The 13257-nt window shown below is 49.6% G+C and overlaps 1 protein-coding gene across 2 annotated transcripts; it reads left to right on the top strand.

Annotated features, from left to right (window-relative positions):
* Window positions 1-908: 908 nt before the first annotated feature.
* LOC143491035 (uncharacterized) lies at window positions 909-12483 on the top strand. 2 transcript variants are annotated; one of them, XM_076989687.1, is made up of 6 exons: window positions 909-1393; window positions 2571-2708; window positions 2827-2871; window positions 2968-3036; window positions 3159-3250; window positions 12334-12483. In XM_076989687.1, coding segments are annotated over exons 1-6 (813 nt in total). In that variant the 5' UTR covers window positions 909-925; the 3' UTR covers window positions 12335-12483. The 2 variants fall into 2 exon arrangements, with proteins under 2 accessions (XP_076845802.1, XP_076845803.1); XM_076989688.1 differs by lacking the exon at window positions 12334-12483 and having other exon boundaries at window positions 2968-3061; window positions 3159-3294.
* The last annotated feature ends 774 nt before the right edge of the window (window positions 12484-13257 follow it).

The raw sequence follows: 13257 nt of genomic DNA, 5'->3' as shown, positions 1-13257 counted from the left end.
TATATGGTAATATTTAAGTCATTTGCTTTTTATTTGTTTCTTTAATAGTGACACAATCAACCCAATGATTGATGATGCAGGGGGCACCAACCAAAATCTCGCCTAGGGCACCACATTGGTCAGGGCCGGCTCTGGTTGGAGTTATCGGACAGAGTTGATCAAATCAGAGTTAATCCAACTCAATGACTCCCGCAAAGATGTAATTAAACTCTGCCCACAAATTTCTCTTGGCGAAAGATGTACACGGTGAGCATACGATAGCTAGCTAGCTCTCCATAATTATGTGCGTATATGGGAGGAACAACACCCCACCGCGTCCCTAGAGCCGCCACCCGGGGCTGTGGGCGGTTGTGTTTCGGGGAAGGGGAGAATCATGCCCCGACGCGCGTCCTCTCCCGAGCGGGTACCTGAGAGCGCCAAGGAGAGGAGAGAGGAGGTGTTCCTCCAGGCGGCGTGGAGAGAGGGGCTCCGCGCTATGACGCGCGATACCAACCCCACTGCCAAAACCAGAGAGGGTACGGAGGACCCGCTGGTCATTTACGTGGGGATGGTGAGCGCCAACCCTCCAGAGGACGAGTCCGGGAGTGAGGACTCGGAGGAGGAAGAGAAGGAGGGTGGAGCCGGCTACTCACCTTCCGTCTACTCCGCGCTGACTGTGTACTATGGCGAGGAGACGGAGGACACCAGCCCTCCGCCGTCGGAGTGGTCAGAGAACACTGAGCACTCTGATGAAGAGGAGAAGGAGGTGGTCAGCCCCCCTCCGTCGTGATACTCAGCCTCGTCGGGAGACGAAGAGCAGGGCGAGGAGAGTGAGGGGGAAAGTCTCCGGTCCGTGAGTTCGCTCCCGACCGTTTATAAAGGGGGTGGGAGCGGACCGAACAGTCCGCCCGCGTCGGAGAGCGGGGACTCCGGTGAGGAGGAACCCATGGAGCACTCGCTGTGTGAGACCCCAGCTCGGTCCATGGACTGGAACGTAGCCGAGGAGGAAGAGCCGGCGATGGACACCACCCCCGATACCGGAGCCAGGGGAGGCTGGCCTGGCACCGGAGGGGCCTCCTACGGGGGGTTCCCAGAGAGGGGGAAGGGGCGCCGGCAGGCTTATGGGGCGGCAAGCCCCTACGGCAATCCCGGAGGAGGGAGCCGCGGACCTGGGAGGATGGTTGCCGCGAGATCCGCCGGTCGCGCTGCCTCCAAGCGGGATACAGGTCGAGCTGCACCTCGCGGGTCCACCGGTAGTGCTGCCACCAAGCGGGCGACCAGTCGCGCTACACCCAGCGCGTCCGCTAGCCGTGCGGCACCTGGCGGTGAGCGGGCGGAACAGGTGGGAGGAGTACCGCCTTCTGCAGCGTCTCCAGCCCCTGGAGCTTTCGCGCCGCTACAGGCGTTGCCTCAGGTGGGATGCCTGGCTCCGGTTATGAATGTCTGTGTACCCGTGTTTGTGTCAGTCCCACTGTGTCTCCTGAACCCACTGTTCCCGTTTGTGCCTTGTGTGTTCAGCGTCCCTGTGTGCATGTTTGTGCTTGTGCCTTTGTTTAATGTTTTCCCCCTGTCTTCCCAGGGAGGGTGTGCTAGAGCTGTTCGCGGCGGTTCCCGCCGTCGGGGGTGAAGGCTCTCGGAGGCTCGTGATCCCGGCGGCTCCGGACCTGCCCGTCGGTGTTGGTTCGGGGCTTTCCAGCTGCGCGGGATGCTCCGGGAGTAGCGAGCCCCTGGTGGGGGGTTCTGTTACGGAACAGCTCCGGACCCTTCCCTGTGGGCGTGTCATGATGTCGTCTGCGTGCAGTTATGTCCATGTTTGTACTTCCGTGGGTGTGGGTTGTTTGTGAGCGTGTTCGTTTGTTACATCTGTGCCTTGTCTCGAGGTCACGTGGGACTGTGTAATTCACCTATTTAATGTGTGTTCGCGCAGTGTCGTGTGCTCGTCTTTGTCTAAAGCTACGTGTCTGTATGAGTGTGTGTGCACTACTCTGACTACGCACGGAGCTTACACTGGTCGTTTACAATAAATGTTATATGTTTCACCGTAATCGTCTTGGTGCCTGCATCCTACACCTGGACGTTACAACAATAGTCTCATTTAAACTAGACTGCAGGATTTTGTTTTGGTTTGTATTGATTCCTAGCCAACTTCATGTCCAATTCTGTCTCTATGGTTCAGCATTGGTGATTACCAGAGTGTGGTTTGCTTGTTACCTTAACCCATGCACCATGTTCCTTAAAGAGACAAACTCTTTGTTGTGTGAGAATCAGCGTTGGAGCAGTTGTGAAATACACCAAGTTGCAGCCCTACAAGCAACACCTAAGCTCCAGTTCCACGTTTTCATTGTATTTCAATGAACGGAAGTACTTGTCTATACAGGTTCTTACCACTTAACAGGCACATTCTTTAGCAAAGTGAAAATGCAAGTGTCCTGGATAAGAGATTTTATCCATGCTAGCTATAAGGAACCAACATTCACTTGTTTGTTTAATCCAAGCATTTGTCAGGCCATCATATTTAAGGCATCATCATAAATGGAAAAATACTAGTACATTATATAAGTATGTTATAGACTACTTACTTCTGTTTGCAGGTCCCCATGCATGATGCTGAAAATCTAGCTATGTGGGAGTCTGAACCCATGAACGTGGACCTGATCTGCATTGACCCGAGGACAAACTTTCCCAAAGTCTTTGGAAAGGGAAGCATCAAACTGCTGGAAATCCTTGATGTGAGACGTGCTTTTCAAACAGCTCCAAAAAGACTTAATTTACGCCCCTCAGTGCCAGTGCTAACATGAATGAGAACAGTTGGATGATGTTTTTGTTTTGTTTTTTTTTGTTCTACAGAAATCACCATTTACCCACCAGTTTAATTTGAAACTCAACAAATGGGTAAAGCTTGTAACATATTCTGCTTTTATTCCTGTGTATTTTATTTGAAAAGCGAATGAAAAGGGGGAATAATTGTGACAATTTTCCCACATGTAGGTGATTTGCAAGCTAGAGGCAAACATGATTTTCACATATGGGTCCTTTGGATATGGATACTCTCACCAGGTCCAGACCAGAGCAGATCAAGATTGTAAAAAAAAAGTCTTGCTGGCTAAGTTGTTTATAATATGGATAATAGTAATATAAATAAGGATATAATAATTCTGGTGCCCATGTTCTTCCAACAGATAAAACACCCATACCGAACAATGCAAGATGAAGTGGAGAGATCCATCTTCCTCCGTGTTCCTCCTCCTGAGGACCGTAGAGAATCTCACTAGTGAGATATTCACTTTTCAGTTATTAGATAGTGATTAAGAGTTTGGGTCATATTCTTTTCAAATCTTCAGACATGTTTGTCTATATCAGTAGTTACCACAAACTTGATTTTCTTGTAATCCCTGACCTCCATTTTCAAAAATTCTCCCTCTGTAACTCAGTAATGTGATTACCCCAAGCACACTGCCCCCAGTAGACATCATTAGCTCTCTGATCCAGCAACACTCCCCAATGAGCAGTGGCTGTGGGATGTCTGTGTTAGTAGAACACATTCAGAAGAGAGGCCGGTCAGTGTCACGTTTCACCAACGTCTTGACTAGGGAAAACTGTAGAGCCAGAGTTGATATACTGGCTTCATTTATTTATGGTTTTTTTCCCAGGAACCTCAAAATAAATTTTATGAAGTAGTTTTTTAAGTAATCTTCATTCAGTATGTCATTGCTGAGTAAACCTAAACTTAATCAAATTTGCAGTAATTCGGTATATTTGTAATTTTACAACCCCTGTATGCGTCCGTCTATGTCAGTGTGCACCCATGTTTGTAGGTTGTTTGTGTGTTTTACATTGTTAGTCATATCACCTGTCTCTTGTCTCCTTGCATCTGTTTCTTTGTCAGTTGTTGAGCTGATTACGTGTTTGTTAGCGCTAAAGCGCTAGACCGCTTTAAGAATACAGACTTTCATGTTCAACACTGTTTTCGTTTTAGCTTCCTGCCTTCACCTCACCTATCTTTACAATATTATGGATGAGGTCTGGTTATAAATGTTTAGGGCTGCGAGAGACAAGATACATAATGTAGCATTGAATCTACATTCTTTTACTATAACCCCCAGCACAGAGGTAAAGAACGGGCGTCACAATAGACCCAGATCTCTCGTTCGATACACATATTGTGGCGTGGTGTGGGAGTGAGGAGTCAGAAACAGATCCATTTTTTAAATATAAGGACCTTTATTCAAATCGCCGTGGCAACGTAATCACGCTTGGAGCCGTGAACACGCAAGACAGACTCAACAACACATGAAACATGAGGGCAGGTCATTAGTACAGTAACATCACACACACATGGCAGGTGGACTCAGACAATGTACAACTACTTAAACTAATACAGGATGACTTAAACTACATAACACACGCAATGAAAGACATAACTAATAAGTACATGCACCAACATTACACATAACAGGAACAATACCGGAGCTGCAGGGGCTCATGGGAAATAGCGCCGTCCCCCAGCGGACCGACGCTACAATATTAATAATATAACTAGGGTAGCGTTCTTTCACTTGCGCAACATTGCCAAAATTAGAAACATATTAAATATTAGTGATGCAGAAAAACTAATCCATGCATTCATATCCTATCGTTTAGATTATTGCAACAGTCTCCTAGCTGGATGTTCTGGTAAATCGATAAACAAACTCCAGCTGGTACAGAACGCAGCAGCACGAGTTTTAACAAAAACTAAAACGTTTGATCACATTAGTCCCGTACTATCGTCATTACACTGGCTGCCAATTAGATTCCGTATTGACTATAAAATACTTTTATTAACATATTGTGACGGCGGTGGACTAGTGGACTGGTGGGCTCCGCCCACCTGCTGTGGAGGATGCTGGGAAGCGCATCAGTCTTGTACATAATTCAGTAATAACGTTTCTTAAAGTGTTCTATAAATGTGTGTTAAGTCAGTAGTTGTTTAGATAGTTGGTGGGAATACTTTGGGGGGAAAAGGTGTGTTCAGGGGGCAAGTCACCATGAGTGGGGAATGTATGTGAATGCATGACATGGCTGCCATTAGCGCCAGTGTGAGAGTGGATTTGAATGGCATTTTCTGTGTTACTCATAAATAAATAAGTCATCTGAGTAGAAATGAGCTTCCTGAGCCAGTCTCCTCACTCGCCGACGCCACAACTGGTGTCAAGAAGTGGGCCTCTGGGCGATCTTCGGCCGTTACTGGACAGGATCGACGAGGTAGAAGAACTAATACGGCGGCAAGAGACAGCGGTGAGACGAGAAAAGCTCCGATGGGAAGCGGAAGGACGAAGCGCCGCGAAGGAGGCGCGTCGACCAGCGGATTGGCTGGAAGCGTTCAACAACGACGCCCAATCAGAAGCCGAGAATCGGATGACGCTGCAGGAAGAGGTGCGTCGGCTGGTGACGGCGAATGGCGCCGCGCAGATTGATGCCGTGAAGCCAATGACGACTGAAAGGGCCGTCGGGGAGCGACGCGACGCCGGAATTGAGGACAGCGGCGCGCCGGATTACACCACACCGAGCGGCGTGGATACAGCAGCCGGCGCCCCACTACTAAACAGGCCGATAACACCGCTCGAGCTACCTTTGTACGACGGATTGTCGGACTGGGGAGAATACGACGCGCAGCTGAGAATAGCAGCCAGGTGCATGGGATGGTCGGACGGGGAGACCGCGGCCCGTTTGTGTTTGTCACTCAGAGGCCAGGCCAGAACCACACTGACGGAGCTGAGAAACGAGGATCACGGCGACCTATACGCGCTATGTGACGCGCTAGCAACACGTTTCAGTAGACAACCCTCGAGTGCTGCTGCGAAGCAAGAGCTGAGTCTGCGGAGACGCGCCTACGGCGAACGGATTGGGATCTTGGGGGCGGATGTTCTGCGACTGGCACGACGGGCATACCCAACGCTGTCAGAGGACACAGTACGGATGTTGGCGCTGGACAGGTTCGTGGAGGCGCTGGAGCCATTCGAACTGCAGTCGCACGTGCTACTGAAGGACCCGTCGTCACTTCACCAGGCGATCGAGGAGGCAGAGAGGGCGGAGCTGATCTTCTCCAGAAGGCCCAGGGCACACTCGACCACCGCAACTGGGCCACGACGTAGAACAGCGGGGCGCCGGCCGATGACGTGCTGGACCTGCGGCCTGCCGGACCACAAAGCAGCGGAGTGCACGATGCAGGGAAACGAGAACGGGGCCGGCCACTGAGGATCAGGTCGGCCCCCGCTCATCTCGTCGGATCCTCATTGGCTTCGTGTCGCTTGGGCCTGGACAGACAGTATGCCCCACTAGAGATCAACGGATTTGCGGTGAGTGCTCTTGTCGATACGGGTTCTGCCGTCTCTGTGTTGCAGCATAATGACGACAACATGTCCAAGTGCGGTATTAGACCCATAAGGGGCGAGCGCATTAACCTCACCACGGTAACAGGCGAGAAGGTGACACTTCACGAGCACACGTTAGCTCGCGTAGATTTCGGACAGGGGCCCAGCGTTCACAAATTTTGGCTTGGTGCAATTAGCGAAGAGTGTATACTGGGAATCGACTTCCTAAAACGCACAGGGGCGCACATAGATTGCAAAACTGGGGCGATTTCGTTTAACGGTGTGCCACCTGATACGCGCGCCGCGAGCAGCATAGGACAAACGGCCGTGACGCGCGACGAGACTGCGATCGCTGCGGCCGTCCGTGACCTATGGAAACGCTGTGTAAGCCACCTTACTGAGGAGCAAGGGGACCAAGTCTGGTCACTCTTGGAGCGTTACATGGACATCTTTGCGGTATCAGAAGGCGACTGCACTAGGACCAGCTTAGCTACACACGATATTATAACAGGCGATGCGCGGCCAATTCGCTCGAGACCACACCGGCTGCCGTTCGCAAGGCGCAAAATAGCGGAGCGACAAATTAAAATTATGGCTGAGGCGGGCATAATCGAGCCATCGCACAGCCCGTGGTCGTCGCCGGTTGTGCTGTCAAAGAAGAAAAACGGGGATTGGAGATTTTGTGTGGACTACAGACGTTTAAATGCGGTGACAAAATTGGACGCGTACCCGCTACCGCGTGTAGACGAGTCCCTAGAACTGCTTGCGGGGTCGGCGTGGTTTAGCTCCCTTGACCTACGCAGCGGTTACTGGCAGGTCCCCCTAACCGAAGCGGCTAAGGAACGTTCTGCCTTCACTATCGGTAAGGAACTATGGCAGTTCAACGTGTTGCCCTTCGGGCTTTGTAATGCACCCGCGACCTTCGAGAGATTGATGGAGAGGGTATTACAGGGGGTCCCGTGCACTAAGTGCATCGTCTATCTTGACGATGTACTGGTGCACGCTAATTCATTCGAGGCGGCGCTATCGAGCTTGGAGCTAGTTTTGAATAGGATCAAGCACGCTAACCTAAAGCTTAACCCTGAAAAATGCAATCTGCTGCAAGAGCGCCTGAGTTTTTTGGGCCACATTGTCAGTAGCGAAGGGGTAAGCACAGACCCAGCAAAAACGGAGGCGGTCAAAAACTGGCCTAGGCCCAATAGCGCCAAGCAGGTCAGGAGCTTTCTGGGACTGGCTTCCTATTATAGGAAGTTCGTGCGAGGTTTTGCGGAGATAGCGGCGCCTCTCCATGGGCTTACAGGGGGTAGGGCGAAATTCGCGTGGTCGGCTGAGTGCGAGAACGCGTTCACGGAACTAAAGAAAAGGCTGTGTTGCGCACCCATACTAGCCTTCCCTGTGTTTAATAATTAATTTATTATCGACACAGATGCGAGCGACCATGGTATAGGTGGCGTACTGTCACAGGTGCACGGTGACATAGAGCGCGTTGTGGGGTATTTCAGTCGCGCCCTGAGCAAGACGGAGCGTAATTACTGCGTCACCAGGCGCGAGCTGCTGGCCATGATAGCATGTTTAGAGAACTTTAGGCCGTACGTATATGGCACTAAATTCTGCCTACGTACAGACCACGCATCCCTACAGTGGCTCATAAACCTCCGTGACCCCGAGGGGCAGCTGGCTAGGTGGCTGGCCAGGTTGCAAGAATTCAACTTCACTATCGTGCACCGGCCGGGTAAAGTTCATGGCAACGCGGACGCGCTGTCGCGCAGACCGTGCCAGAGCACGGACTGCAAGCACTGCGTGAAGGCCGAGGGGAGCACGCCTGAGCCCAGGTGCTGCGCTGCATTTGGACCGGCAGACAGGACTCTGCAACGGAGTGTAGACGCGGTGGCGACCGACCAGTTTAGGGATGGCCAGTTGGCCGACCCAGAGATCAGCTGGGGGTTAAAGCATTTGGAGGCCGGCTCCACGCCCAATTGGGACGTGGTATGCCCGCTGGGTCCAGTAGCAAAGGCGGTCAAGTCAAACTGGGCCAATATGCGCGTGATTAATGGACTACTTTGTAGAGAATGGTCTGAACCCAGCTCAAATAGGCGCACCCTACAAAACGTGGTTCCGGCACAGTTAAGAGAGGCGGTTCTCGGTTCGGTGCATGGAGCGCTCGGTAGCGGACACTTTGGGGTGTCAAAGACGCTACGCCGCCTTAGGCAGCGATTCTGGTGGCCAGGGTGCAGGCGTGATGTGGAGTTGTACGTCCACTGTTGTGACCAATGCGCTGCTAAAAAAGGTCCGGCCACAAAGCCTAGGTCGCCGCTCATACCGATGCAATCAGGCTCACCCATGGAGAGAGTTGCCGTGGATGTGATGGGTCCATTCCTGGTAACCGAAGCGGGTAACAAGTATGTCCTGGTGGCAATGGACTACTTCACTAAGTGGCCTGAGGCCTACGCCGTTGCCGACCAGAGCGCGACCACTACTGCTAGGGTGCTGGTGGATGAGTTTTTCTGCCGGTTCGGGGTGCCAGAGACGCTACACAGCGACCAGGGGCGAAATTTCGAGTCGGAGGTCATGGGTGAAGTCTGTAGGCTGCTGGGGATCAACAAGACCAGGACCACCCCACTGCACCCTCAGGGGGACGGACTCGTCGAGCGATTCAACCGCACGCTGGCAACCCAGCTTGCCATGGTTGTGAGTAGGCACCAGAAGGACTGGGACGTGAGATTGCCCACGGTCCTACTTGCATGCCGGTCGGCAGTCCAAGAGTCGACTGGGTTCACCCCAGCGTGCCTTATGTTTGGTAGAGAACTTCGCACGCCCGTGGACCTAGCCTTTGGGCCGCACCCGGACGCGGATTCACTTTGTGTGCCTGGGCCAGCTTTCGTCAGGGACCTGATGGGCAGGCTTAGGGACGCTCACAGGGACGCGAGAGACGCTCAGGGGTCCGCGAGCCGGAAACAAAAGCGAGCATACGATGTGCGGTGTAGTGGTGGACCACTAGCTAATGGGCAGGATGTGTGGTTATACAACCCTAAGCGTACGAGGGGCCTCTGTCCGAAACTACAGTCAAACTGGGTGGGGCCGTGTTCCGTGGTGGCTCGCGTTAGTGAGGTGGTTTACAGGATCAAGGTGGGCAGAAAACATGTTGTCGTACACAGAGATCGGCTGGCACCGTACAGGCCCAGGGGCTACCTTTGCCAACCGGGCGTTCAAGAGGGCTCACCGCGGTTCGTCCGATCTCACCCACAGGATGCTGACAGTACCGGCGGGGAGGGCCCTGCGGACTTGCACGGTGGCGCGACGGAGAGGCGCGCGGGGTTGGACGATGGACGAATGGACGCTGAGGCGCCTCTGCCTCCCAGCCCTCCCGTTGCGCACGGACTTCAGACACCACCGTGCCCTCAAACTGCTAGACCGCAGAGAGTCCGTGGACCACCCCGTCACCTGGATGATTTCATCACCGGACTTGGAGTTGAGAGTCGCCGGGACGGCTGACTGTAGGGGGGGGGGCTATGTGACGGCGGTGGACTAGTGGACTGGTGGGCTCCGCCCACCTGCTGTGGAGGATGCTGGGAAGCGCATCAGTCTTGTACATAATTCAGTAATAACGTTTCTTAAAGTGTTCTATAAATGTGTGTTAAGTCAGTAGTTGTTTAGATAGTTGGTGGGAATACTTTGGGGGGAAAAGGTGTGTTCAGGGGGCAAGTCACCATGAGTGGGGAATGTATGTGAATGCATGACATGGCTGCCATTAGCGCCAGTGTGAGAGTGGATTTGAATGGCATTTTCTGTGTTACTCATAAATAAATAAGTCATCTGAGTAGAAATGAGCTTCCTGAGCCAGTCTCCTCACTCGCCGACGCCACAATATAAAACGCTGCATGGCTTAGCTCCAGACTATCTTAGTGAACTTATTGAACAATATAACCCAGCGCGTTCACTTCGCTCGCAGGACGCAGGGTTATTAACTGTTCCTAGGATCAAAAAGATCACAGCAGGTGGAATATGGGGTCAAATTAGGGTCTTTAATGGTGACGAAAAAAAAAATAATATCGCAAATTTAAGATTAGCATTTTGCATTTTACGTTCCTAATTTGTTTCTGCAATACTTTCCATCTTTTGCGTTTCTTTCTTTTCTTTGCGTTTCACATTTTATGTTGCTGCTTTTTTTGCAATACTTTCTCCCTTTTGCGTTTCTTTCTTTTCTTTGCGCGTCACTGCTTTTCTTTGCGTCTCGCATTTTACGTTCATAATTTTTTTTTGCGCTTCTCTCTTTTCTTTGCTCCGGTTTTACCCTCTGTGTGGGGGCCGGGAAAGAGGCGTGGCCAAGAGCGAAAGGCGTGCTGTGAACGTTCAGCGTCAGTTCTATGGAGTCAAATTAGGGTCTTTAATGGTGACGAAAAAATAATAATATCGCAAATATAAGATTAGCATTTTGCATTTTACGTTCCTAATTTGTTTCTGCAATACTTTCCCTCTTTTGCGTTTCTTTCTTTTCTTTGCGTTTCACATTTTATGTTGCTGCTTTTTTTTGCAATACTTTCTCCCTTTTGCGTTTCTTTCTTTTGTTTGCGCGTCACTGCTTTTCTTTGCGTCTCGCATTTTACGTTCATAATGTTTTTTTTGCGCTTCTCTCTTTTCTTTGCTCCGGTTTTACCCTCTGTGTGGGGGCCGGGAAAGAGGCGTGGCCAAGAGCGAAAGGCGTGCTGTGAATGTTCAGCGTCAGTTCAGCTTCCTTCCACTCGCTGAACTGAACTGCTGCTGCAGCGCATCTGGTGTTAAAGGAAGAGAGAGGTCGGGTGTGTGCGAGGTGGTGGCGCATTTCAGGGCATTGTTTTTATTCGCTCAGGTTTTCAAAAGATCATTTCAAACCGACCTCAGTAAAATGTTAATAATAATAATAATAATAATAATAATAATAATAATATATATTTTTAAACAAAGTTTTAAAAGGGCACTTTCGTTGATAAAGGGCAGAGTTGGTGGTGCTTTAGCACCTGATGTCTATGTCTGCACGCATATACCTGTGGTCCAGCTGGGCGACTGTCTGCCATGATACCAGTAACCAAATTGCCACGCTGTGTGACGGTTCAACTGATGACGCTGAACGTTCACAGCACGCCTTTCGCTCTTAGCCACGCCTCTTTCCCCGCCCCCACACAGAGGGTAAAACCGGAGCAAAGAAAAGAGAGAAGCGCAAAAAAAATTATGAACGTAAAATGCGAGACGCAAAGAAAAGCAGTGACGCGCAAACAAAAGAAAGAAACGCAAAAGGGAGAAAGTATTGCAAAAAAAGCAGCAACATAAAATGTGAAATGCAAAGAAAAGAAAGAAACGCAAAAGAGGGAAAGTATTGCAGAAACAAATTAGGAACGTAAAATGCAAAATGCTAATCTTATATTTGCGATATTATTATTTTTTCGTCACCATTAAAGACCCTAATTTGACTCCATAGAACTGACGCTGAACATTCACAGCACGCCTTTCGCTCTTGGCCACGCCTCTTTCCCGGCCCCCACACAGAGGGTAAAACCGGAGCAAAGAAAAGAGAGAAGCGCAAAAAAAAATTATGAACGTAAAATGCGAGACGCAAAGAAAAGCAGTGACGCGCAAAGAAAAGAAAGAAACGCAAAAGGGAGAAAGTATTGCAAAAAAAGCAGCAACATAAAATGTGAAACGCAAAGAAAAGAAAGAAACGCAAAAGAGGGAAAGTATTGCAGAAACAAATTAGGAACGTAAAATGCAAAATGCTAATCTTAAATTTGCGATATTATTTTTTTTTTCGTCACCATTAAAGACCCTAATTTGACTCCATACAGTTGGAGCCTACAATACCAGCATCGCTGCTCCGACACGGAATGAAAGCCTGGCGTTCATCAACAGACATTTACAGTGACAATATCATAACCCAGAACTTTCATTTTTACCTTTACTTAGTCTGATTGTGTGATTTGTGTGTGACTTGTGTATTTGTCTGTGTTTTGTGTAATATGTGTGTTAACAGGCCGCCCAATGGAGGATGGGTTCCCTTTTGAGTCTTGGTTCTCCCGAGGTTTCTTCCTATTCCCCACCATCATAGGGAGTTTTTCCTCGCCACTGTCGCCTTTGGCTTGCTCATCAGGGTTCTGGACCCATAGTATTGTTAACCTTTTAAATCCTGTAAAGCGCTTTGTGACAACATGTGTTGTGAAAAGCGCTATACAAATAAACTTTGATTGATTGATTGATTGATAAATGTGTCTAAAATGTGTCATAGAGAGAACCAAAAATGTATATCTAAAAGATTCTGAAGTGAAGAGATGAACGGGGCCTTCAAGGTGCGTTAGTGTAGCTTTGCATATACTTGTAACTTCTGCCTAACTCATGTCCTAACATAATGTTATGTGCTTGGTTCAGGCTAAATGAAGAAGAATGTTTTTAATTATTTTCAAATGTATTTATTGGCTGATTGGATTCACTGCCCAATTAGCAGGGGAAACACATAAAATTAGCACACCTTCAAAGATGAAAGGCTCACCAAGATCACTTTTGAGCATTCACCGACTAATCTCAGTTAAGTAGGTAGTCTTAAAGAACAGTCGTTCTCTTTGCAGTGTGCAACAATAGTTATAGTGCTGCTAAGACATAAGACATTAATCAGAAAATAATAATAATTAAGCATGAGTATTTCTGAGTAAATGCCTGGGTTTTTTTTTCTTCAGGGTGCAACCCTTAATCAACAGGAGAAGTCTGCTTTCTTTTTAAAAGCTCCATCTTTCAGAAGACAAACAATAGTTTACAGACCCACTCACTTACCACCCAAACCTGCTCCATGTATCACCTCGTCCTCAGAGACGAGGAGACCAGGATCACTGAGACATGAGGTTGTAGTTCCACCATCTTCGGCAGAAGAGTCTAAAGAGCAGATACTCTCTTTTCAGAAAGCTCT

This window comes from Brachyhypopomus gauderio, unplaced genomic scaffold, assembly GCF_052324685.1.
Source record: "Brachyhypopomus gauderio isolate BG-103 unplaced genomic scaffold, BGAUD_0.2 sc69, whole genome shotgun sequence".
Taxonomy (NCBI): domain Eukaryota; kingdom Metazoa; phylum Chordata; class Actinopteri; order Gymnotiformes; family Hypopomidae; genus Brachyhypopomus; species Brachyhypopomus gauderio.
The sequence above is the reverse complement of the archived record's forward strand: the minus strand, read 5'-3'. Positions and strand labels throughout refer to the sequence as shown.